At 39.6% G+C, this 26,874-nt stretch overlaps 1 protein-coding gene across 4 annotated transcripts in view; it reads right to left on the bottom strand.

Annotated features, from left to right (window-relative positions):
- Positions 1–3,512: 3,512 nt before the first annotated feature.
- TINAG (tubulointerstitial nephritis antigen) overlaps positions 3,513–26,874 on the bottom strand; it is a 51,972-nt gene continuing 28,610 nt past the window's right edge. The window contains exons 9-11 of one of the 4 annotated variants that reach the window (XM_065835079.2): positions 25,101–25,206; positions 5,470–5,515; positions 3,513–4,389 (exon numbers count right to left, since the gene is read on the bottom strand). In XM_065835079.2, coding sequence (XP_065691151.2) covers positions 4,273–4,389; positions 5,470–5,515; positions 25,101–25,206 — 269 coding nt within the window. In that variant the 3' untranslated portion in view covers positions 3,513–4,272. Of the gene's footprint in view, positions 4,390–5,469; positions 5,516–5,543; positions 5,572–11,708; positions 12,943–22,550; positions 24,483–25,100; positions 25,207–26,874 lie in introns of those variants that run through there. The other 3 variants (XM_071806978.1, XM_071806976.1, XM_071806977.1) reach the window with 3 other exon arrangements.

Raw genomic sequence — 26,874 nt, forward strand, 5'->3', positions numbered from 1 at the left:
ACGTGTAATCTGAGTGGTGATTTATTTTTTTGCTCACCATAAAATATTGCCTTCTTGTTTTTATAGAAAAGGAAAGTTACACCGCGTCACAAACACTATTCCTGCAGTGCCTTCCCTTTCTGTAGTTCCGACAGACCACTGGTAATACTAGTGATTTGAAGCTGATGAGTTCTTTATTGACTTAACCTGAGCCACATGTTGTTCCTTTCTATTCACACAGGGAAAAGCTCCAGGCTAGATGACACTTTTAGTCCAAGCTAGCAGGCATGGCTGAACATTAGTGATGGAGAGGCCAAAAAAAAAAAAAGAGAGAAATGAGAGAGGTGGCATTCTAATGTAGAGCAGGTCTCCCCATAGTGTCACCAAATAGTAGACTAGAGGAGCCCAAAGCCCTTCTCACATTCAAAATCTGTCTCCAAATAGTCTGCCTGAGGCAGAGCCACTGGTGGTTTCCAGGTCCCACTGTCCCTTGATCACCGTGAGAAGACCTGCACTGGCAGGAGATCCTTTACTTGTACCCTGAACGGTAGCAGAATATCTGTCTCAGCATCGAGGTTGCTTTCGAAGAGGGAATTGGCTTCCAGGTGCAGATACATTTGCCTGCCTCTTAAATTCTGGGTACTGTGGCATTTCCACAGACAGAAGCTTTATGATTCTGAGGGTGCTGAGCAGATACATCACTGAGAGCACCAAAGACTAACCCTAGAAAGTGGGTAGAGCATTATCATTTTCTAAAGCATTAAATTACTTTGACATGGTTGCATTTATTTCACTTGCATATGGTGTTTTGTTCAAGCCAAGATGACCATTTGATCAAGATGTAGGAGACTAGTTTTGAGCTTTCTCGTCACTGAAGATGTTTAACATGACAAGCCAGATCCTGGAAAGATCTCACAAGCAAATCAGTAGTAGAAACAGCCGCTGGCACAAGTACAAACCATCTTGAAGTTAAATGAAACAAACAAAAAAAACCCTGAGTTAACTGGATATGTTTTTGCAGGATCATTCACTTCAGATCTAAATTCTATTATTTTGAAATCTTGAAGTTTATGGACAATACATATCAAGAAGTTGGGAAGTAGCTGTGTAGGTGGCTCATTTTCCTCACAAGTACTGATTTAGCTCACTCAGTTTAAAAAAGTTACTACTTCTCTCAGAACACTTAGCCCTTCTAAAATTGCTTGTGTTACAATTTGCTATAAATTTCAAGTGATAAAGGTTTTTGTGTCTAAATTCAGTTTATTATGTGACTCTAGTGGCCACAGAATAGCTTATTTTGCAGCAGCATGACACTGACGTTTTAATAATAGCTCTTTCAGTAGTGACACAACATAAGTTTAGTTTGAGAGGCATTATTTCAGTGGCAAGAACATCTGTTGTATTCCACCACCACACAAAGTTATTGAATTAAAAGTTATTACTCCTTTGCTGATGATATGAGAAGTCAAGTTCCTAACTTTCAAGAAAGAATGAAGCATAATCTGTTAAAGACACTGAAGGTGTCACTGGAAATTCTTCGTTCACTAGAATTTCATGGAAGTCTTCCCCCCATCTATTTAACATGTCAGGGTTGTTTCTTTCATAGATAATTTTATGACTGATGATTCCTGTTGGAATCTGGCCTTTGGATTCATTGAAACTAAAAGTAAAAAATAGTAGTTAATTTCTTCTTATATCACAGAATCACAGAATCACAGGATGTTAGGGATTGGAAGGGACGACAAAATATTATCTAGTCCAATCCCCCTGCTGGAGCAGGAACACTTAGATGAGGCTACACAAGAATGTGTCCAGGTGGGTTTTGAATGTCTCCAGAGTAGGAGACTCCACAACCCCCTGGGCAGCCTGTTCCAGTGTTCTGTTACCCTTACTGAGAAGAAGTTTCTTCTCAAATTTAAGTGGAACTTCTTGTGTTCCAGTTTGAACCCATTACCCCTTGTCCTACTATTGGTTGTCACCAATAAGGGCCTGGCTTCATCCTCGTGACACTCACCCTTTATATATTTGTAAACATGGATTTTTACACTATTGTCACCTAAAGAGACTCATCTCCCTCAGCCTTTCCTCATAAGGGAGATGCTCCATTCCCTTAATCATCTTTGTTGCCCTAACTGGACTCTCTCTAGCAGTTCCCTGTCCTTCTTGAACTGAGGGGCCCAGAACTGGACACAATATTCCAAATGTGGTCTCACTACGGCAGAGTAGAGGGGAAGGAGAACCTCTCTCGACCTACTAACCATCCGCCTTCTAATACATCCCAGGATACCATTAGCCTTCCTGGCCACAAGGGCACAGTGCTGGCTCGTGGTCATCCTGCTGTCCACCAGGATCCCCAGGTCCCTTTCCCCTACACTGCTCTCTAATAGGTCATTCCCCAGCTTCTACTGGAACCTGGGGTTGTTCTTGCCCAGATGCAAGACTCTACACTTTCCCTTATTATATTTCATTAAATTTTTCCCTGCCAACTCTCCAGCCTGTCCAGGTCTCGCTGGATGGCAGCACAGCCTTCTGGCGTGTCAGCCACTCCTCCCAGCTTGGTGTAATCAGCAAACTTGCTGATAGTACTCTCTATTCCCTCGTCCAAATTATTGATGAATATATTGAATAATACCGGCCCAAGTACTGCCCCTTGAGGCACTCCACTAGATACAGGCCTCCAACTGGACTCCACCCCACTGACCACAACTCTCTGGCTTCTTTTCTTCAGCCAGTTTGTGGTCCACCTCACTACCCGATCATCCAGACCACACTCCCTCAGTTTAGCTGTGAGGATGCTGTGGGAGACTGTGTCAAATGCTTTGCTGAAGTCAAGGTAGACCACATCCACGGCTCTGCCATCATCTATCTACCTTGTTATGTCCTCATGATGAGGTTGGCCAAGCATGACTTCCCCTTGGTGAAGCCATGTTGACTGCCCCTAATGACCATCTTATCCTTGATATGCCTTGAGATGGCACCAAGGATAGGTTGTTCCATCACTTTCCCAGGGCTGGATGTGAGGCTGACCGGTCTATTGTTAACCGGCTTCTCCTTCTTGCCCTTTTTGAAGACTCGAGTGACATTTGCTTTCCTCCAGTCCTCAGGCACCTCTCCTGTTTCCCAAGACTTGGCAAAGATGATGGAGAGTGGTCCAACAATGACCTCAGCCAGCTCCCTCACCACCCACCCATTTGGACCCATGGATTTGTGGATGTCCAGATTGCCTGATTGCTCCCTAACCCAGGGAGGATAGCTTCTGATGGGAGGGGTTGCATGCCAGTGGGCTTTTTCTTCAGACAGAAGCATCATTGGGAGCCGTAGGAGTGAAAGAAGCTCTGGGCATCTCATCTGCCCCAACAATCCTGCTGGCCATCACTAGGAACCATGCTTGGACTACAGATACATCAGTAGAGGCAAACAACAAAATGTCTTTTCTGTCTTTCTCCATTGTGCAATAGAAACAGACTTTTGGAAATGGTAGCACACACCTGTTCTCAGGTCAAACAGCAAGTAGAAGGCAAGCAGTTCAGGAATCAGTCTAGTGTAGACTTTATTGAGGAGAAATTACATTTTTTTTTTCTTTTTTTAATGTTTAATTAAACAAATTATTAAAATTATACATTTTAATTGTGGTTGTGGGAATAGGAATTTTCAGTTTCACTGCAAGTAACGTTTGTGTTATTCTAAATGCGACTTTGTGCTATCTACTAGTAAAAAATTAATTTCCTGGAAGAGATCATAATATGTAGATACAACTTATCTAACCTAGGCTAGGAAATAATTATTCTCTAACAGGGTCAGAACTCTACTTACATTTCTTTGGAATCTTTTATCCAGTATGACCATGAGCTGTCTGAGGCAATTTTGTATGGAAGAACATATAATATTTCTAAAGTGATTGGTGACTAGTGTATGTATTATAAAGAGATTAATGCTAATAAAGTAATTCCATTTATTTCAGGTACTGTTGAATCAACCATTAGTAACACAACAAAATAGTGGTGAGATGTAAATAACAGAGGAGGGAACTTTCTGCTCTGTGAGACACAAATGTTTTCATTTGTCCTGGGTACAACTTGCTATTAGTATAAAGGAGTGTTTGCTCCAGCTGGGATCTGAGAGTGTTGTGGTGGCTGTGGTGTGTTTGAGTCAGGAAGTCCTAATGAGTCATAACAGAGAGAAAGGTAGCTTACAGAGAATACATTTTTATATCTCTAGAAAGACTCAATATACAACAATGGAAAGAACAGATACATAATGCAACATATGGTACAAGAAAATTAGAGTAGAAGACTATGGCTGTCCCGAAGTAGCTAAAATTAGCTTCTCAATATCACACTCATTTTGTCCACGTAGAATCCTAAAATAGCCATTTTCTCCCCAAGATTTTCCCCAGGAATTTGCAGCAATCTAAAGAAAAAAAAAAAAAAAAGGAAAAAAATATCAAATTTCATTTTTAATTAGTATTTAAAAATGCAGCTTGTAAAATGCAAAATGAATCTTTTGCATTAGTTTCCTTTTTAAGAAACAGTTTCTCAGATTTGATGCACTAAGAACTACAATGCATCTTTTTCTGATTTCTACTAATTGGTACCTTTTTGTTTTGATCAAACTTTCAGTACCAAAATCAGGGTTAATAAAAATGGAATACTATTTCTACAAGACAGTTTGATAAATGGAAGCAGAAATCATTAGATAATTCAACTAATGGCTGGAGAAAGTAGTCATTGAAACAACAACGGTCAAAATTCCATTTACGACTAATCTGTTAAAGAGAGACCCAAGATATGAAAAAGCTGACTTTTAATAAATTAGATTTCATTCAGGTAGCTATTGACATATTGAGCAATTTAGTTTCTAATGAAGTCAGTAGAAGTTTTGCCCTAGATGTCAGTGAAACTACCTACCATAAGCCCTGTCATCAGCTATATAAACTCCAAATTACCTTCTGCTGAACACAGGAATAATGAGATGAGCTGTTAATCATAATCAAAGTGATAAAATCTAACTTCTTATCAATGGCTGAAAGCCAATGTTTTTGTTATTTTTTTTTCCTGATAGCTGGATAGCATTTGCCAACACAGTTTAAACAGATAGCTTTTCTTTTCCAAATGCTTTAATGGAGAATATTGATTACTTTTATTGAGTCTTATTTTCAGGCATCAAAAAGAACTGAGTCTTCATGGGAAATGTGAGTAACAGTTGAGAATCTGAATAAGATTTGAGACAGAAAAGACAATGTATCAACAAAACCTGATATAGGTGGGAGATTAGATGAAGCAGGCTTTGAAATTAAGGTAGGTGATGCTGTAGTTCAAGGGTCAGCATGACAAAAGTTGCCAGAAAGGGGACAGAATTATGGAGGAGAATTTAAGGTGGAGTAAAAAAATAGACACAGAGTGAATGAAAAGAAAGAAGTTTTTCTGAGATAATCTGTTTAGCAGAGATTTTTACTTCTGCCTCAAAACACAGTGCTAGAGATTCACTTACCCAGAATTTCTGTTTCTGTCCATTTTTGTCAGCTAATGCTCCCCACCTGTTGCAAGAAATGGTACTAGTGAGACGTCTGATACCTGTGTTCACATTTTGTAGCTTTAAACAAAGAAAAAGAAAAGCAAGCTTGTCTTAGTTGTTCTAATACCAGGGCCAGACCAAAGCATGACTGACAGATGTTTCCATGTTTAAATAACAAATTTTGCTAATGATTAAAATGAAGATAAGTATCCTGCTAGCCATAAGCCAAATTGCCATTAGAGATTGCAAAACCTTAACACAAGTGTCATTTTGGTTTGTCATTGTAAAAACCTGCTTTCCTTTACAGAATATCTCCTCTAGAGAACTTGCCAGATGAACTGAACTGAACTGTGTAGGAGTTTTGAAATTAATGTGAACACATTTCTTCAGCTGAGCTGAAGATCTCTAGGAACGCTTTTGTTAAAGATCTCATCTAACACCTTTACCAAAATAGCTGGTGAGTTGGAACTGAAAACATTCCCAGCTTTTCTCAGCTCAAATTAAATTTCTGACAACCTAATCTGTTTTAGTGCACAGTGTGGGGGATGATCTATAAACTTACCTGATGTTTCTTTGACATCTTTGAGGACATGCTGAATGTTGTGGCAATATCCATGAAATCACAGAAGAGATTGCCCCTGCTTGCCAGGTGATAAGACTTTCATAATTGTGTAGTTACAGCTGAACTGCACAGTGCTCTGTTAATCTTCACTTTGAACGTATAAGAGCACAAGTGGTTCAAGACCATCATCTGGATGTAGTTCAATGAACAAAAGCTGCTCTGCACACATTACTTAGGTAGCTAGGTATATATGGTATGTCTATTGATTGCTTAAAGAGCTGTGTCTTGTTTTGCATGTATACAATGAATGCTTGTCTAGTTGCTATTCACAGATGCTTGGGTGCCAATGAAAGAGCACAAATAAACAGAAAACTAAATATGTGAACTTTTAGAGGTTTCTCCACAGTATAAAAAGTTAATCCTAGGATGTACAAAATGCCATTGACAGGGTGTTTATAGGTGTATCAGTGTATGTTGTTGTATGATACAACACCACATGTTTGATCTGTATTTGCAGTGCTCTGTTCACTTTGGAAGACAAACAGCAAAAATATGAGAAAGCCCACAGTGTGAATAGGGAAATTTTGTGCTATGTCTGTAAAAAAATTTGAACAGCCATGGTGACATCAGCTCTCCTTGGTTAACAGCAAACTCTAATGTGTGTGAAATACCTGCTCGTCCTGCCAAAGTTAAAAAAGCAAGACAAAGTGGTGACTAGGAGAGAGGTCAAGTCTGTATTTCAGCTGCAAGCACAGATTATAGCTACTGCTTATTAAATACAAGGAATCATAAAAGCAATGTTGGTCATAATGCCAATTGAACGTAACTGCTGTTTTTTAAAAAGACTTCATGATGCTTTTTCTTCGAATTACCAAGCGAAAATTCGGAGGTTATTAATAATCTTTGCCATTTATTTGCCAAATATTTTTTCAGATACAGTGTCTCATGATCATAATTGAAATATTTATGTATATGTATATAGTAGGTTATCTGAATTCACATTAAATTCAGATTTACTTCTTTTCTCATTACTGTTTTAGTAAAAAAAATATATCAGCTGTAGTGTGAAAGTCCAATATTTACATCAGTCTTAAAGGCAGATGAAAAATGCCTTTAATTTATATTCGTGTATTCCTGCATTCATTACTACGCATTCTCTCTCCCACTCGTTTGAGCAGGGTGATGACCAGTTCCTGCAGACTCATATTTCTGTGATTAATTCTTTTTCTAACATATGTTATTTTCATGGGGGAAAAAAAAAAAAAAGTCAAATTCTGGTTTTATCCACTGATACAAATTGATTCTCAGAAGTGTTTCTAAATGGAAGAAAAGTTAGGAACTAGAACGAAAAGGATCCTTTTTTATCCTTAGCTATAACATATCCACAAATTTAAATTCCTAGGTTTTATTCCAGATACAAAAAGAAGTACTTGACATATGCATTTTATCTTACAGTTTAGAAAGAAGAGCTGTTTACTCAGTAATCCATGCCCACAGGCATTCATCCAAATACTCTAAATTGAAATACATTAAATTGAAGTATGCAAAAGTGCCGCCAGCAGGTCAAGAAAAGCAACTAATCCCCTGTATTCAGGACCTGCCATTCTACATCCAGAGCCCTGTGCCCAATTTTGGGCTTCACCATACAGGAAAGGCATTAACAGGCTGAAACAAGACCCACAGGAGTCCACTGAGATGTTTGGGGTCTGGAGCACATGACGTACAAGGAGAGGCTGGGGCAGCTGGCCTTGTTGAGCTCTCAGGAGAGGTGGCTCCCCAGAGATCTATTTGTTGTCTTCTGTTTTACAAAGGGAGAGCATAGACATGATACAAAAGACTGAGAGTGGCCTCACAGTCACAGGCCCTGGTTGTTGTGGGTGATTTTAACTTCCCTCATGTTTGCTGGAAGGACCATTCAGCCAGCCAGCCACAGTCCAGGAGGTTCCTCCAGTGCATTGATGATAACTTCCTCATGCAGATGGTGGAGGAGCCGACCAGGAGAGGTGCACTGCTGGATCTCATCCTCACTAACAAAGAGGGTCTGGTTGAAGCAGTAAAGGTCGAGGGCTGCCTGGGTTGCAGTGACCACGAGATGGTGGAGTTCAGCATCTCGTGTGGCAGGAACAGAATAGCAAGTAGAATTGCAACCCTGGACTTTGGCAGGGCTAATTTCGGCCTTTTCAAGCAATTGCTAGGGGAAATCCCATGGGCAAGACTGCTTGAAGGAAAAGGGGCCCAAGAGAGCTGGATTGCATTCAGAGATTGCTTCTTCCATGCTCAGGATCAGAGCATCCCCACACGTAAGAAGTCGAGGAAGGGAGCCAGAAGGCCTGCGTGGTTGAATAGGGATCTGTTGGGTATGCTCAAGCAGAAGAGGCGAGTTTACAGGTCATGGAAGCAGGGACTGGCCACTTGGGAGGAATATGAGGCTGCTGTTAGAGGATGCAGGAAGGCAGCTAGGGTAGCCAAGGCCTCCTTAGAATTACAGCTGGCGAGAGGGGTCAAGGACAGCAAGAAGAACTTTTTCAAATACATAGCAGATAAAACTAATACCAGAGGCAATGTAGGCCCACTGATGAATGAGGTGGGTGCCCTGGTGGCAGAAGACACAGAGAAGGCAGAATTGCTGAATGCCTTCTTTGTCTCTGTCTACTCCGCTGGAGGATGTCCTGGGGAACCCTGTACCCCTGAGACCCCGGATGAAGCCAGGTTAATGGAGGAGTTTGCTTTAGTCGATGAGGACTGGGTTAGGGAACAATTAAGTAGTCTGGACGTCCATAAATCCATGGGTCCAGATGGGATGCATCCGCAGGTGCTGAGGGAGCTGGCTGAAGTCATTGCTAGACCGCTATCCATCATTTTTGCCAAGTCTTGGGAAACGGGAGAGATGCCCGAGGATTGGAGGAAAGCAAATGTCACTCCAGTCTTTAAAAAGGGCAAGAAGGAGAAGCCGGTTAACAATAGACCAGTCAGCCTCACCTCTGTCCCTGGGAAAGTAATGGAACAGCTTATCCTTGGTGTCATCTCAAGGCACATCAGGGATAAGAGGGTCATTAGGGGCAGTCAGCATGGCTTTACCAAGGGTAAGTCATGCTTGACCAACCTCATAGCCTTTTATGAGAATGTAACAAGGTGGATGGATGATGGCAGAGCGGTGGATGTGGTCTACCTTGACTTCAGTAAAGCCTTTGACACAGTCTCCCACAGCATCCTCACAGCTAAATTGAGGAGGTGTGGTGTAGACAATAGAGTAGTGAGGTGGGTTGTAAACTGGCTTAAAGAGAGAAGCCAGAGAGTGGTAGTCAATGGTGCGGAGTCCAGTTGGAGGCCTGTATCTAGTGGAGTGCCTCAGGGGTCAGTACTGGGGCCAATATTATTCAATATATTCATTAATGATTTAGACGAGGGAATTGAGTGTACCATCAGCAAGTTTGCTGATGACACTAAGCTGGGAGGAGTGGCTGACACGCCAGAAGGCTGTGCCTCCATCCAGCGGGACCTGGACAGGCTGGAGAGTTGGGCGGGGGATAACCTGATGGAATTTAACAAGGGAAAGTGTAGAGTCCTGCATCTGGGCAGGAACAACCCCAGGTTCCAGTATAGGTTGGGGAATGACCTATTAGAGAACAGTGTAGGGGAAAGGGACCTGGGGGTCCTGGTGGACAACAGGAAGACCATGAGCCAGCACTGTGCCCTTGTGGCCAGGAAGGCTAATGGCATCCTTGGATGTATTACAAGGGGGGTGGTCAGCAGATCGAGAGAGGTCCTCCTTCCCCTCTACTCCGCCCTGGTGAGACCCCATCTGGAATATTGTGTCCAGTTCTGGGCCCCTCGGTTCAAGAAGGACAGGGAACTGCTGGAGAGGGTCCAGCGTAGGGCAACAAAGATGATTAAGGGAGTGGAACATCTCCCTTATGAAGAAAGGCTGAGGGAGCTGGGGCTCTTTAGTTTGGAGAAGAGGAGACTGAGGGGTGACCTTATTAATGTTTATAAATATATAAAGGGTGAGTGCCACGAGGATGGAGTCAGGCTCTTCTCAGTGGCAAACAATGATAGGACAAGGGGCAATGGGATCAAGCTGGAACACAAGAGGTTCCACTTAAATTTGAGAAAGAACTTCTTCTCAGTGAGGGTAACAGAGCACTGGAACAGGCTACCCAGGGAGGTTGTGGAGTCTCCTTTCCTGGAGACATTCAAAGCCCGCCTGGACACATTCCTGTGCGACCTCACCTAGGCGTTCCTGCTCCAGCAGGGGGATTGGACTAGATGATCTTTTGAGGTCCCTTCCAATCCCAAACATACTGTGATACTGTGTGATACTGTGACTGTCCTGATACATGCACAGCTGACAGAAGATGACAATCACAGTTTTCAACAAGGCAAATTGCAGTTGGACATAGGGAAAAAAAGCATTGTACATCAAGACTGGTAAGGCACTGCTCAAGTTAGAGGTTGTGGAATATGTGTCCTCAGAAATATCCAAAATACCACCTGAGAAACCCCATGACCCTTAACTATGAAGGTGGTTCTGCTTTGAGTTGGGCAATTAAATTAGATGACCTTCAGAGATTCCTTCTAATCTAAAGTATTCAATGATACAAACGACTTGATCTAAGATGGCCCTGCCAATTTAAGTCACAGAGAGGTGAACCAAACAACTTCCAACCTCAGTTAGTCTACAGTTCTATGAATTATTACATTTTTATTCAACGTATAGATTTTGTGTAACAGCTAACTAACTAAGTATGCTAATAGATTTTGATGGTGTAAGTGATTTTCCCAATTCTTTTAACGACTACAGTCTAAAGAGCAGACAATGAGGTTGATTTACTGTTTACTGATCAAAACCAGTCTTAGGGTTAGTGCATGAATCAGGAGCAGGACTTAGCAAAAAAGGTGGGTGGAGTGTCATCTCCATAGATGCTGTCCTTTACTGGCAGAAACTGTGGCATGAGGTCCTCGCCCTGTTTACCAAGACTTTCCTAAAACCTGGCACAGTTTGCTCAGGCTTATTCAAAAAACTGGCTGCGATTCACTGATTCCCATTTCTCCCAGGCTAACATTCTTTTCTCAGTCCGAAAAAGTATTCAGCTGTGATGGAAACACAATAATGTAGTATTTGAAGCCACATACCAGTTTGATTTGACATCTTGTCTCTGGGAATGAATGCCAGCTCCATCAAGAACATTTCTGCGGATTTCTTGGCTATTCATGCTAATATACCTTCTATAGAGGAAGCAATTATTTCAAAAAACTCCTAAGTGGAAAGTATTTTTGCAGTAATGTCTTTAGAAAAGGAGGACATATTTTCTAAGATAGATATCTCAGTTTTCTAAAATAGATTTCTCAGCGTAAGTATTTCATTTGATCTTTGCCATTTCTCTTTTTTTTCCCTTTTCCTGCCTATAAAGTTATACTTCAGTAGTTTTCATGATTTCAGCCTTCCTGATGGATTAAATTCATTCCGCAGTGTATCCTTCAGTTACACCTATCAAATGTGTTGCAGCGTCCAAGCAGAGTTTCCTCTTCAAGCTTAATTTTTTAGATACCTCAGAAAAAAATAAATCTCTAAATATCCTTTCTGTTGCTAAGCCAGGCATCTGAGGGTGAATTTTCTGAGTGATAAAGAAATATACAATATAAATAAATACTATTAAATTCAGCTTTCATTTTAATTGTTGTTTTACTTGCTCCTGTAAGTACTATTCCTTGAAATACGAACAAAAGCTGAGAGGAATTTGTTAAAATAATCAGATAACATTTAGTAATCTAAAAACAAATTCAGGGAAAATGTTAACCTTCTAAAACTCTTAGAAATCCACTATGCTGAATGGAAACTCAATGGCATCTTATTTCAACAATTCAGAAATGTCTTGTTTCTTAAGAGTTCACGTCCTGCATGCTTTTCTGCTTAGACAGGACTCTGTACAAATATCTCTTTCTGAATCTGGGTAATTTTTGCAATTTCACTTCTTTATTTATTTCATATTTTAAAATAGTCATTAGTTGCAAAAGCTTATTCACGAATAAATTAAAAAGGAGCCCTAATGGAAGACACTATGGGAGTAAAAAGTAACCTGGTATGTTATTAATAGCAACGGTGAAAACTGATAGCACTCCAGATCATTCTCACTGGAGAGTAGCAACTCAGAGAAAGTGTTGACTGGTCCCTCAAACTCTTCTAAATCAAAATTAAAATAAAATTGAGTAACTAGAAGTATAATCCTGAAGGAGCTAATTAAGCCATTGTGGTTTAAATTTGAAATCCATACCACCCAATTCTGTCACGGGAAAGTGAAAGATCTGTACAGATTATGAAAGGCACCAATAGTACAAGCATGTTATTAATCAGTGCACATTTTTGCTTTGAGTATATACTGTGGAAAAATAGAATATGATAGAATATGTAATGGTTCCTTTACAATATTTTTAAAAACGTAGGTAATACAGTGTATTACTGTTTTGCTGATCTCTTCTGAGATTTAAGCAGTACATTGGCATAATAATCCTTAATGCAAATGTTAATGTCAGAACTGGAATTAGAATTATTTTTTCTTTTTCCTGAGAGTAAAACACTGTGGCATTTAGTTCAAGATTAAGATATCTAAATGTATGTGTCCCACTGTAGCAGAGTATATTTGGATCCATTCACTTGCCTAAATGCAGGTGTCTGGGGCTACCTGATATGCCTTAGGGTGCCTCAGACATCCGTGTGTTTCTGGCAGATGTGACAGTGGGCCTATGAGACATCCACGTCCTTTTGCAGATGCTGGTAAGTGGTAAGTTCTTCACACTTCTGGTAGGACCAAATATTTGTGTGGGGGCATCTAATGGATCCACAAGTTGCCCTCCAGTCTCCACTGACTTTGTTGACAAGATCACCATCTCTGTGATGAGAATTGGGAAATCAAGCACATCACTCATGCCTGAATTTCAGATTGAATCCTGATATTATCATTTGCCTACTGAAACATGAGATGTGCAAAGGAGAAGACTGAAAATTATTAGGAAATATACAGTGAACAAAGTGTTAGAATGGGAATCAGCAAACAGTAGAATGTATTAGTTTCCAGAACTACACAACTGTAACACATAATTTCAGAATAAATTATGAGGTGAATTAAGACATTACAGGCTGAAGAACTTGAATTCTGTCCATCTTAAACCATCAGGGAGAAAATCAGATACTTTAGAAAATAGGGTAAAGTTATCATAATAAACAACATGGAAATTACAGTTCTGATACATATAATTTTTTCACAATATAGCACAAAACCATAAATGGTACAGTTTGGTTGAACAAGATTAAACCAGAAATGTTTTCTGCTAAAAAGGTTGTTAAATTAATCTGGAATGTATTTTATGGTCCCTTATGTCTTGGAGCAAGAGCTGGTTTAGGGACCAAAAGATTGGAAAGGAAAATGACACCAGTTATTTTTTCATGTGAAACAGCTGTGCCTTGAAGTCTTAATCATGGAACATAACCCATCTGTGCTGAACACTTTAAGTGAAAATGATTTAGTAGAAGAGCAAATCCTGTTGCCATTATCTGCTTTCAGAAAGTAAGCTTTAAAGAAATGGGAATCTATTCATGAATATGAGAGGTATCAATATTTTGATCATAAGTTAGAATCAATGGGAATTAATAAATTATTGTAACTACTTCATTAAATTACTACAACACCTTCAGAGTTGTTAGCTGATATAAATTCTTTAATACAGTCAATATTGTATCTCCCCTAACAGTTTTTTCTTTCTCTGATGTTTCTTGTTCCTCAGAAATTGTAGTTCACACAGTCAACGTAGTCATTACCAACTTTTCCTAAAGTTGACCTCTCCAAACTATATGTTCCTGACCAAAGACATAATGACCTCGTCGAAGGTAATCAGAGATTTCCAGTGTTTCCACAGAAACTAAGGCCAAGATAATAGACATGATAGTGGGAAATTAGACATGGAGTCTGCTTTTAGACATAGAGTCTGCTTAGGTATGGTAAAACATTAGAAAGAAAACCTAAAGAGATGGGGAACCCTGTACCCCTGAGACCCCGGATGAAGCCAGGTTAATGGAGGAGTTTGCTTTAGTCAATGAGGACTGGGTTAGGGAACAATTAAGTAGTCTGGACGTCCATAAATCCATGGGTCCAGATGGGATGCATCCACAGGTGCTGAGGGAGCTGGCTGAAGTCATTGCTAGACAGCTCTCCATTTTTGCCAAGTCTTGGGAAACGGGAGAGGTGCCCGAGGATTGGAGGAAAGCAAATGTCACTCCAGTCTTTAAAAAGGGCAAGAAGGAGGACCCGGGTAATTATAGACCAGTCAGCCTCACCTCTGTCCCTGGGAAAGTAATGGAACAGCTTATCCTTGGTGCCATCTCAAGGCACATCAGGGATAAGAGGGTCATTAAGGGCAGTCAGCATGGCTTTACCAAGGGTAAGTCGTGCTTGACCAACCTCATAGCCTTTTATGAGAATGTAACAAGGTGGATGGATGATGGCAGAGTGGTGGATGTGATTTACCTTGACTTCAGTAAAGCCTTTGACACAGTCTCTCACAGCATCCTCACAGCTAAATTGAGGAGGTGTGGTGTAGACAATAGAGTAGTGAGGTAGGTTGTAAACTGGCTTAAAGAGAGAAGCCAGAGAGTGATGGTCAATGGTGCGGAGTCCAGTTGGAGGCCAGTATCTAGTGGAGTGCCTCAGGGGTCAGTACTGGGGCCAATATTATTGAATATGTTCATTAACGATTTAGACGAGGGAATTGAGTGTACTGTCAGCAAGTTTGCTGATGACACTAAGCTGGGAGGAGTGGCTGACACGCCAGAAGGCTGTGCCTCCATCCAGCGGGACCTGGACAGGCTGGAGAGTTGGGCGGGGGATAACTTGATGGAATTTAACAAGGGAAAGTGTAGAGTCCTGCATCTGGGCAGGAACAACCCCAGGTTCCAGTATAGGTTGGGGAATGACCTATTAGAGAACAGTGTAGGGGAAAGGGACCTGGGGGTCCTGGTGGACAGCAGGATGACCATGAGCCAGCACTGTGCCCTTGTGGCCAGGAAAGCTAATGGCATCCTTGGGTGTATTACAAGGGGGGTGGTCAGTAGATCGAGAGAGGTCCTCCTTCCCCTCTACTCCACCCTGGTGAGACCCCATCTGGAATATTGTGTCCAGTTCTGGGCCCCTCAGTTCAAGAAGGACAGGGAACTGCTGGAGAGGGTCCAGCGTAGGGCAACAAAGATGATTAAGGGAGTGGAGCACCTCCCTTATGAAGAAAGGCTGAGGGAGCTGGGGCTCTTTAGTTTGGAGAAGAGGAGACTGAGGGGTGACCTTATTAATGTTTATAAATATATAAAGGGTGAGTGCCACGAGGATGGAGTCAGGCTCTTCTCAGTGGCAAACAATGATAGGACAAGGGGCAATGGGATCAAGCTGGAACACAAGAGGTTCCACTTAAATTTGAGAAAGAACTTCTTCTCAGTGAGGGTAACAGAGCACTGGAACAGGCTACCCAGGGAGGTTGTGGAGTCTCCTTCCCTGGAGACATTCAAAGCCCGCCTGGACACATTCCTGTGCGACCTCACCTAGGCGTTCCTGCTCCAGCAGGGGGATTGGACTAGATGATCTTTTGAGGTCCCTTCCAATCCCAAACATACTGTGATACTGTGATACTGTGATTAAAAGTAGGCAAAGACATGCATGTTTTGAGTAAAGAATAATACAGTGCATGATTAGAGCACTACACTAAATCTGGTAAATTACTGCTAGGAATAAAAAAGCAACAATACCAAGTATTTGTGTGATGAATTGAGAGAAGAATATGTTGAAATGCATAAACACTATAATTGTAGATGTGTGTAGGCCTCAAACACCAAGCAGAAAGAGAAAATTACGTGCTGTATATTTAGTCTATAGATAGAACAGGGCAAAGAGGTCCAGGAAAGAAAACATCGAGAAAAATTATCCCAGCAATGAATTTAATCCCAGTGGAATTAGTTCCCAAGTGGAAACAACAGAGACTTAAAAGTGACTTGACACATTCTTGGATAACATCCATTACAGAACAATATTACGTTTTCTGGAAGACGACCAAAATATTATAATAGCACTTTTTTGTCTCTTGATTTTGTGATTATTCCAACCTGATATTTACTCCAAATGAATGACATTTCAAAATCAAACAGATGCTGAACCTCATTACTCACAGAGACAGGAAATCTATTAGGGTTATTTTTACAAAGCTTCAGGCAATTAATGTCTCCACCTTTGATATTTTTAGGAAAAGTTTTCAACCTTACCCTTTCCAAAATTTCCATTTTTATTAGGAAAAAAAAAAAAAAAATTTAAAGGAATCATTAATGAAAAAGTCTGCCTATCAGTTAATGAAAACTACTTTTAAAAGGTTTTTTTCTGTCTAATAAAAATATTTGTGAGAAATACACTGCTTAGCATCTCCAAAAGAAACCCTCATCGTCTCCAATCAAAAATAACCTTGAATAAAAAGGAGTAATTTCACTAAACTGCATTCAGTCCCCTTCAGGAGAAAAAGTAAGCAAGGTATTTCCATTTACTCAAGGCGAACTAGCTCCAAGTGACTCTGCAAGGAGAATTCTGGTGCACTTTTAGATAAAAGGATGAGTACTTGTGCGCTTCCATAAAATAATTTTCATATTTTGTGTCCAGTTTTATATAGTAGAGGCAATTTGCTTGTCCTTTTCAGTAATGACTTCCCCTTGATATTAATTCTGCCGAAGTAGGCCCTTGAATGCACAACATTGCCTGACAGTTAAAAAACTAGAACACGGAAACTGTTTCAGTACTCTTCCATAGAATGGAAATTGGTTTTGTTTGAACATTTCCTAGTTTCTTTTTCAAGAAACTGTATCAGCTATAGTGGAGGTGGCCTTCACAAGAGAAGTATAAAGAAAATTTTCAGAAAAAAAATATAGTAATTGATAATTAAATATAATTGAATAAACCACTAAAAAAGCTAGAAATACAATCTAACACAACAAAAAGGGTTATCAGCAGTGGCTTCAAAACTTAGGTGTTTTGTAAGAGAACAGAAACTAGATTCTAGTGTGCTTACATTCAAGCTTATAGGTAAAATGCTGTTAAAAGCAAACAGAAAAGATATCTGAAGATTGTGCTACATAATATTATACAATCTAACTCCTTAATGATGAAGGTGTCAACTAAAATGGAATAAGGTCTTGAGAGGAAAGAAGGATGATAGATCTCACATCTCAAGGTATTAATTCCTGCAGATCTGTTGATGTTAGTAGAAGTCAGTGCTCTGTGTTAACTGAGGAATTAAACTGTTTACTGAACACCAGGGCTCTAGGAATCAGCATTATGCAACATCTTTCCAATTTTTGCCATTCAAAAATTTATATCTAGAACAGACTCTTCTCAAATACTAGCAGTCCCCGTTTACCAATCAAAAATATCCAGACAGCAAAATGCAATTTTAAAATCCCTCCTGCAACTTTTTTTTTTTTCAACCAATTGAACTTACAGTTGCAGTTTGAAGATACACAGTTTGTAGTTTGAATGTTTGATTCACTGATGTCCCTGGCAAAACTCCCACATTTACAGGAATAAAGCTAAGGTTTGTCTCAAATTTGTTTGTTTATTTGCAATGGTTCATAGAATCATAGAATAGTTTGGGTTAGAAGATACCTTCTAAGGTCACCTAGTCCAAACCCCCCCTGCCATGAGCAGGGACATCTTCACCTAGATCAGGTTGCTCAGACCTCCATCCAGCCTGGCCTGGAATGTCTCCAGGGATGGGGCATCTACCACAGGGCTCCTTCCTGTCTTTCTAGAGGCGGGGTACATTAAAGATACAATTGTATTACATCCTGCCTTCACAGACAGAAGCAATGAATTTGTTAAAAAGTAGCATGCATAGAGGATGTATAAAGGAAATGTGTGTTCTACTTTTAAGATTTGTTGTTTTGTTTGTTTGCTTTGTTTTGTTTTTCAAATATTTTCATTTCACTTAACTTCTGCATTCACAAGGATCTTCAAGTCAAATGAGTCAACCAACACAACCACGACTAAAACTCAGAATAGAATATTTCAGCTGGAAGGGACCTACAATGATCATCTACTTCAACTGCGTGATCAGTTCAGGGCTGACCAAAAACTAAATAGTGTTGTTAAGGGCATTGTCCAAATCCCCTGTCTTAAACACTGATAGGCTTGGGGCACCAACACCTCTCTGGGAAGCCTGTTCCAGTGTTTGACCCCCTATTGGTAAAGAAATGCTCCCCTGGCACAGCTCTGAAGCATTCCCACACGTCCTGCCACGGGATGCTAGGGAAAAGAGTTTAGCACCTGCCTCTCCACTTCCTCTCCTCAGGAAGCTCTAGAGAGCAATGAGGTTGCCTCTTAGCTTCCTCTTCTCCAGGCTGACCCAAAGTCGTCAACCACTCCTCACAGGACACTCCTTACAGCCCTTTTTCCAACTTTGTTGCTTTGTGGACGCATTCAAGGGCCTTCACATCCTTCTTAAATTGTGGGACTCAGAACTGCACACAGTGCTCAAGGTGAGGCCACACCAATGCTGAATACAGCAGGATAATAAAGCAGGATAATGAGCTCTTCTGGCTGGCTGGTTATGCTGTGTTTGATGGACCCTAGGATGTGGTTTGAGCTCTTGGCTGTCAGGGCACATAAACCATGGGGTTTTCATAGTTAGACATTTCATGAGAGATTTCTGACCCTTTCCATCTTTGAAAAAAAAATGCTGGTGATCAAACAAGATTTGATGAAGTCCAAATTCATCCAATTCGGCTTTCAGGAACTGAGATATTTGAATTAGGAAAAGAATCACTCCCAGCTATCAAGAGAGGGGGATACCTCCTGAAGATAATTCATTCTACCTAAGTGCTGACCACAAACAGTGCTAACAAGCTGGACTAATTTGTCTCTCTAATACTATGTTTTCTACGTAGGCATTGCAAATTTGCTGTCACCACACTAGCAAAACAAACTATGAAATCTCTTGGGCAAAAATACTGTCTTCCTATATACACAGCAACAGGATACAAAGATTATTCAGTACCTTTCATCTTGACCTGATTTATTTTAATACCCAAGTTCTGCTTTCATAAAACACTCAAAATACCTCCTTCTCCAGACAAAAAGGTAGTGGGACAGAAATACATGTGCTCTAAAACTTTTCATCTCACTTTCTTCCCTGGACTTGATTGTTTAACTGTCATAATGCTACCAGACAAAAAACTTACAGCTATCATAGGTTATGTCCTATTCTTGGTGTTGTAACACAAAATACTAGTACTTTTTGAAGACCAGGATTTTCATCTACTCAATTAGATGAATGTTTAGTTCTTGTCTTTTCTTATATTTTATTAATAAGAATGTTGGAGTCACTGACTAGTGTGAGACAAAACTTAGAAAATGGTTGCTAGAATTTGAAACTAGTTTTTCTTGTACTTTTGAGATGACAGATGAGAGATGAGTCAAATTATCAGTGAATAAATAGTTAAATCATCCCCACAACTCTACTACAATGAATTATGTGGGAGATGGTCTCATGATTTTAACTGCATGAATCATCATACTATGTGTATCTTTTCCTTGTGATCTTCTGACGTATTTTTCTTTGCTGTAAAATATTTTGGGGTGTTGCTGTTTAATTTTAAAACTGTAATACCTGATGTTGATTGTCTGACAATAATGAGGTAGATTTTTATCCTGTGAAAGAAAAAGTGAACTCAACCCAAGGCTTCTTTAGTCAGGAAGAAAATAATTTGTGTCATGACTTTTCGTGGTTTAAGATGTTACTTTGTTATTATTATTCTGAGTCTAAGCTTGAGTGAGGACAATTGAAGACAAAAAGGAAGAGAAAAACAGTGTCTTCAAAGCCAAAACCTGGGATGTCAGTAGCAGAAATCACTGGTGTAATTTTTTTAACCTTTGGACTTTGCACAAGTAGTCATTTAGTTGTATATTAAATCTTAGAGTGCTGTTGTTCTGCCTGGCTATCCCCTCAACATTACAATAAAACACACGTTTTTGCCTCACATGTCAATTTTGTCTCCATTAATATGGGGTTGTTTTGCGTTAAGAAACATACAATCAATTTTTTTTCAGGGAAGAGATGTTTCAATGTTATTTATTTTACTGAACTATTGAATTTAAAGCTTCCAGTGAATCACTGATAAAAATAGAGGGGAAATGTGCCTCCAGTTAATGTACATCTCTCAATGTCACTGTGTGAAAGTCCTTTGTCATTCTGAGCACCTTCTGAACACCTGAAAAACTATCTTGTTCATTAAACAGTATCTAAGGCTTTAATAAAATTATTCTTGTCCCCCCCAAGCCTTACAGTGGCAATCCATAGATCTGATTATAGCCAAAGACTTGGGCTTTTGGGGCCCTTCTGAATTTTTCAGTGTCAGGGGATCAGCAGATGCAGAGTTGTGAGTGAGGGTGTGAGTCAGATATTGCAGCTGAAGTGATGCAGAGGAAAGATTCTGAGAGAAGATTTATTGGAATAGTCTGCAAATGTCAATGACAAATACTTTACTTCACTATGCTTGACTTTGAAAAGAGAGATTCTTGAACCAGAACCATAGCTATTCAAGCCAATGTACTTTCTCTATGCTGAACAGACTTCAGCATCTTTACACCATCAAGAAATAATCCTCATGTTTTCTTTCCCTGTGGAAACTACATTTCTCATCTGTCATCTTTTCCTAGGTGGAACTAAGAAAGCCAGAGGAGTAGAAGAAAAATAAGTTTTTTAAAAAGGATGCATCACTTCTAGAGAGAATCTGCTATAAAATAGACTTGACAGGTTTGTTCAGCATCTGTAGTTTGAATATATAGATCTGAGAGAGAAATCTGCTACCAAGTACATCTTTGATGTGAATTCAGTCTGCTTTTATTATTAAGAGAAGCTGAGATAAAGGTGACAGTTTCGCATGTCAGTTTTCAGTCATTAGTCTTCTTAAAATAATAGAGTACAGCTGAAAAAGTGAAAATTACCAAAGTCTGACCAATTATCTTCCTTATTCCCACTTTCCATTGGCAGTTTCATTGTGCCCCTTTAGCTTGCTTTCATTCTGGTATCGTTATGAGTTGCAATTGTATGTGTATGTACACATAAATCCGTGTGTGTGTTCACATACACACAAATATTCATGTGCAATACATTCTAAAGATACTGTCTTACTGTAAATATTATGTACCAGCTAGATAGTCATTTTGCTGTTTAAGCTACTTTATGGTACCATTACAAGTGGGATTCATCTAGTCTAACCTAGACATTTTAATGTTAGTTACGTAGGTCTGATATTATCCCCACGTTATCTTTTACAGTCAGCAAAGAGAAATAAGATCCAACAAAGTGATTCAACTCACCTTGAGGTGGATGCCTAGGATAAAGCAGATGAATAGCCATGGAACATAAAGAGAAGAATGGCTGCCTAGCGGAGACATAGAAATCTAGCTTTCACACATCAGAACTTAGCTATTATGAATCCTGGTCTTGGTTAATTTTTCTGCTTACCTCCCTGTCTTTGGAATACAAGACACAGAAACTGCTTGAGAGATCGTACTCTAAATGTCAGGGGGGTCAGTCTGTCTTGCCTTCAGATAGCTGAAAGCCCCGTTATGCTGTCCATACTGTGATCAAACTACATTGTGATCAAACCCAGCCTGGTACCCACAACGCCCTCTGCCTGGCGGTTCCACATTCTCCTCTCCTGCTTCCATGCTGTTCTGTCATTTCGGATTCTCTTCTTAAACCTGGGGTCACACAGTACCTCACTGGAGACAGACCCATCTGAGCTGATTTTATAAATAAGACTTCAAATGACAGAAAATAACTAGCAATTTCAAGTTGCAGAATGTTCCTTATGATCCAGAGATCAATAAGGCAGTTTACATGTGCATTTCTGGTTTTGTACAAATAGTTCTTTAAAGTTTAACCAAAATTTATTTCTATTTTAGGACTCCAGCACCTTGTATGTTGTACAATTTACAGGCAACTTAAGGCATTCTCAATAATGTTTCTAAGAGATTACAAATATCAAGTCAATATAGTCATTCATTATTATGGTTTCCTTTTAGAAATATTGAATCTCTTTTACAGAAGGGGTTGTAAATAAAAAATCAGATTACAATAACCATCAATCCACATAAAGCTGCATTTTTTACTTATGTGTGAGCATGTCTCTGCTCCTTTTCTCTCTCTTCTCTCTCCAGGAACCATTTTAGTTAAGCACAATGCAAATAATCATCAATATTTTAATTTGAAATCCAACTTTATTGAGATACTAATGAGTTTTTTATTAATTTAGGTCAAGGAGCTTGCATTATCCTTTGCTTAAAAAACAAACAAAAAAACAAAACAAAACAAAACAGAAACACCCAAGCTATATGTGAGTGGAAAATAGCCACATATTTTACATTTGCAAAATTAATTTAAGCTAATGAATTATATGAAAAAGTGATAGCTTAATCCTGAAGACATTAAAATCTATATAAAATAGTGTGTTTTATACTTCCTGGTGCATAATCACAGTTTTATGTCGGTATTTATCATTGCTGGAAACTCAAGCACACCTAGTCCGTGGCTCAAACAGCCTTCAACTTGTCACACTTTGATTTATTTTTTACAGTTAGACAACTCTGTAAATATTTTTGTATAGCACAACCTTGGAGGTCAGAACACATGCATTAGACATAAAAGTATGGGTAATTCTTTATAGTCTTGGATCCGTTGGATACTTCAGCAGTGTTCAATGAAAGTCAGTAGGCAAGGTGTTTCCCACTTCTAAACTCTGAACCAGGGTGAGGTTTCTTCAAACATACATTTTTTTTATTTTACCTTCACTTATCATGTCCTTCTCCATTATATCAGACCACTTGGCTTTTCTCCTACTCAGTGCTTTGCACCGACCATTCAACACAATACTCTGCAGGGGACTGCTGGTCTCAGTCAAGGCACTCAGTTTTTTGCTCATGAGTGGTCCCTTGCCTAAGGGCTGCTTTCTTTTCCTTGAACAGCTTATCAGTTCCCATATAAATCATCATCTACTTCAGCACATTATTAATGTGCTTTTCCTCTCTCCCTCCTCAGCCACCACTTCATCCTCCTGTGCCATTCTGGCTTAATCACTCACCTCTGTACTTTATTCAGCATGTATTTGAGGCAGCACATCTAGGAAACAGCTGTCACCACCTGATGCTTGCACCAAGCATATTTCATAGCCCTCCCATTACCTGCATTCACAGCCTTACAGCAGCTCATCCGTGGAACTGGGGTATTCAAATCGCACTGCAGATTTCCCTGTCTAATTTTACTGGTTTCTCATGGTCCATCAGATACATTTTAAGCACATAGACATAAACCCATACACACCGGCTGTCCTACATAAACATCTTTTCCTAATTCAGTCCTCCATTTTTCCATGCAACATTCCCGTTTCTCTCTTTCATTGCTTCACAACATTCACTAATGAGCATATTTCAGGAGTTTTTACTCTGCTAGTCTGAGTCAGTATTTTTGCAACAGTATAGGGTCAAGGATGATCTTGTATAAGTCTCCTGCTTCTCTTCACTGCTATGCACTATCAGGCATGCTCTTGTCATTCTTAGCCAATGGCATCCACAGCCATAGGCATTTCCATGTCCTTTACAAAGATATCTTCACTAAGATCACAAACACAAAATGCGCTTTATTTCATGACTTTACCTTCTTGAACTACATGTTGAAGATACTCTCAGCAATCTTCTAGCACAGACCTGAATCATTTATTGGTATTCTAGGTGACCCATAAAAGATTTGTTTGAGACTCTCCAGTCATTTCTCTGTATAACTACTCCCTCAGTGATTTAACAAATTCATCCCTGCATAGTCCCTCCATGTCAAAGAATAAAACCCCTTGGCATGTTCTGTAATTTGAGTGTATGCATTGTAAGATACTTGTCATCTTAATATAGTGGCACTGTTCTACATTTGAGGGGAAATCCCTTAGTGTGTTATATGCATTCTTCTGCAGCAGTTTCAGTCCTGGTTTTGTATTTCTTGTGCTTGCCAAATAAAATCAGCAGCATCCCAGCAGCTGATTTCTGTTTGGGGTGCAGAGAGCCCAGACTGCTATGCCCATGAGCTGTGCTTGTTACCTAGGAGACCACCTGTCCTGATTTTGGCTGATATAGTGTTAATTTCCTTTCTAGTAGCTGTGTTTTGGATCTAGTATGAGAACAATGTTGAAAATACAATGAAGTTTTGGTTGTTGCCAGGTAGTCAAGGACTTTTCAGCTTCCCATGCTCTGCCAGGCACACAAGAAGCTCAAAGGGAGTAAAGCCAGGACAGCTGACCCAAGGCTCTTCCTTACCATATGTCATGCTCAGTACATGAACTGCAGTTGGCCGGGGGCAAATAGGGCTGCTTGGAAACAAATGGGTTATCGGTGACGCGGGTGGTGAACAATTGCATTATGCATCACTTGTTTTGTATATTATATTATTATTATTATTTTCTCTTCCTTTGCTGTCCTATTAAACTCTTTTTATCTCAACCCGTGAGTTTTTGTTTTGATTTTGGGGTTTTTTGGTTTGTTTGGTTTTCCAGTTCTGTCCTTCATCCCACTTGGAGCGGGAAGCGAGTGAGCAGCTGTGCGATCCTGGTTGCTGGCTGAGGTTACACCACAACATCACTGAAAATTTTCAGTGTTTCCTTTTGCATTCTGGTTGGTGGCATGTTTGGATGAAATCATGTACTTGATGTGTACATGGAATATTGTAAATACTCAGCAAAACATTTTATTCTATAAACCAGTATATTCAAAGTTTTAGAGCAAATGTTAGAGTAGATTAAAAGACCGTGGGTCTATACCTCTTTCCAGTACTCTCAGACACAAGAAAATGAAACAACAATCTTATGTTGAACGTTAACAGTGTTGCACCTCTGACAGTGAAATCTTTGTGTTCCAAACCGGTCATTAACGTTTTACTACTTTCATGACTGGCAGAGGAAAAGGGTAAAAGAATATGTTTCACTCACCCAAGGAGTTTGACTGAATGAGTTTTCCATTTAGATCCTGCTTTCTGTGAGTGTCTGTAGATTCCCTCTTTGTAAAGGAAAAAGTCTTCATATACTTTCATTATAGCTAAAAAACAACAGTGAAAATCAGGACAGTCAGCAAATATTGCTTCTATTTTTGTTTGCTCTTTGTGTTTTACCAGTGAGATTTTTGTTGTGTGTTGGACTGTGTGTGTGCATAGGTGTACTTTCTAATTACGCTAAATTCAGTAATTGCTCAGAAGTTCCCTGCTATGAGTGAACAAAGGGAAGTATTCCAACAGAGTTCTCTCTAAAGTCTCTTGTCAAGTTAATTGGGTTTCCCTGTCATGGAAACTCCCTGTCATGGTCTTCTTTTAAACCGTAAGAAGAAATATTGTCTCTCGTAGGTTTACATGATTTTTCTCAATTCCAGTGAAATTCAATTTGATAAAATAAATCTTAAAGTTAATGGGTAAAATCCTCAGTTTCTGACAGGCATCTGCATTTTAAAGCAAAGCATTTAACAGAGAAGATATATCCTATGAGGTATGGTGGAGTGATACATGTGCCTTTTTCTGAAACTCAGATAGAATTCATTAAGTACACCACAATCTCCTTATGGAAAACTAGATTTTCTGTGCATATGTTCATCCTGACTTCCAGCTAAAGGTGGGGAAAAAAAACTTTGTGTCTATGAAAATGTAAGGCCAAATGGCTGATGAACTGGAAAGTTTGTGCAAGAGAATGAACATTACAATTTTTATTTTATGTCTCTTCATGATTTCCTGAGAACATTCACTTGTTTTTTAAATAAAATGTTTTGTGCTTCTTTTCTACATTTGTTCTGCTACCTCAGTACCATTCCCTTTGCGATATGGTGGGACACCAGATCCAGAGAAATGAAAATATTTTCCAGATCTGCATTAGATTCAGCTTCCAATGAATCAGAAGCATTAAATACAAGCTTAACTCCAACTTATTTTTAGCTTATGTTTTTAACAGTCTTACACTGCCACACAGCTTGGAACAAGTGTATTAGTTTCCTAAAGTCTTGCATCTTGGGAGTCTCATAAAGTACAAGTTTCCCTGACTTTTAATGTGGTTGGAGCATTTATAACATATATGCCTGGTGTAGATCTGCAGTATCCAGCAAGGTGAGTTCATGCTGCAGTCTTTTCTGTCTGGCATATTTTCAAATTTCTTTTTCCTACCTGAATGTTTTCATAAACTGGAAGGAAATTAACTATCTTTATAACCTCTTGACCTCTATCATACTTGCCTGAAAAGAGAAAACATTACCAAATTTTAAGGAATTAAAGAGAACAGCTCAAAACATTACCAAATGAGCCTATTTGCCCAGGAATCATGGCTAAAAACATGCTTTGTTAATGAGGTTGCTCGCATAAAAAATGCATGCAGATAGCAACACATGGGGAATCAGCAGCCATGATGTTACCCAGGTGGTAAATCTCAGGGAAAGCTATATCAATTAAAATCGGAAAAAAGTTAAATGCTTTCAATGAATACTATCGCAGCTTCTGCCAAACTGCCTACAGAACCAGAGCTCACGAATATTGACAGCAACAGTTCAAGTGGAAAATAGCACAAACTTTGTTTTGGGTTTCTTGCTGCAAGTTCAGGACCCCATTAGAGCTCTTTTGCAAAGGTTTCCCTGCGCTCTGCCCCGGGTCTCCAGTGCATGGAGACAGGAGCTCAAGTCCTGGGTATGTTCCTGTACCATTGTGTAAAATACCAGTTGCTGAGGTTTCTGAGA

The sequence above is a fragment of the Patagioenas fasciata genome, chromosome 3 (genome assembly GCF_037038585.1).
Source record: "Patagioenas fasciata isolate bPatFas1 chromosome 3, bPatFas1.hap1, whole genome shotgun sequence".
NCBI classification, from domain to species: domain Eukaryota; kingdom Metazoa; phylum Chordata; class Aves; order Columbiformes; family Columbidae; genus Patagioenas; species Patagioenas fasciata.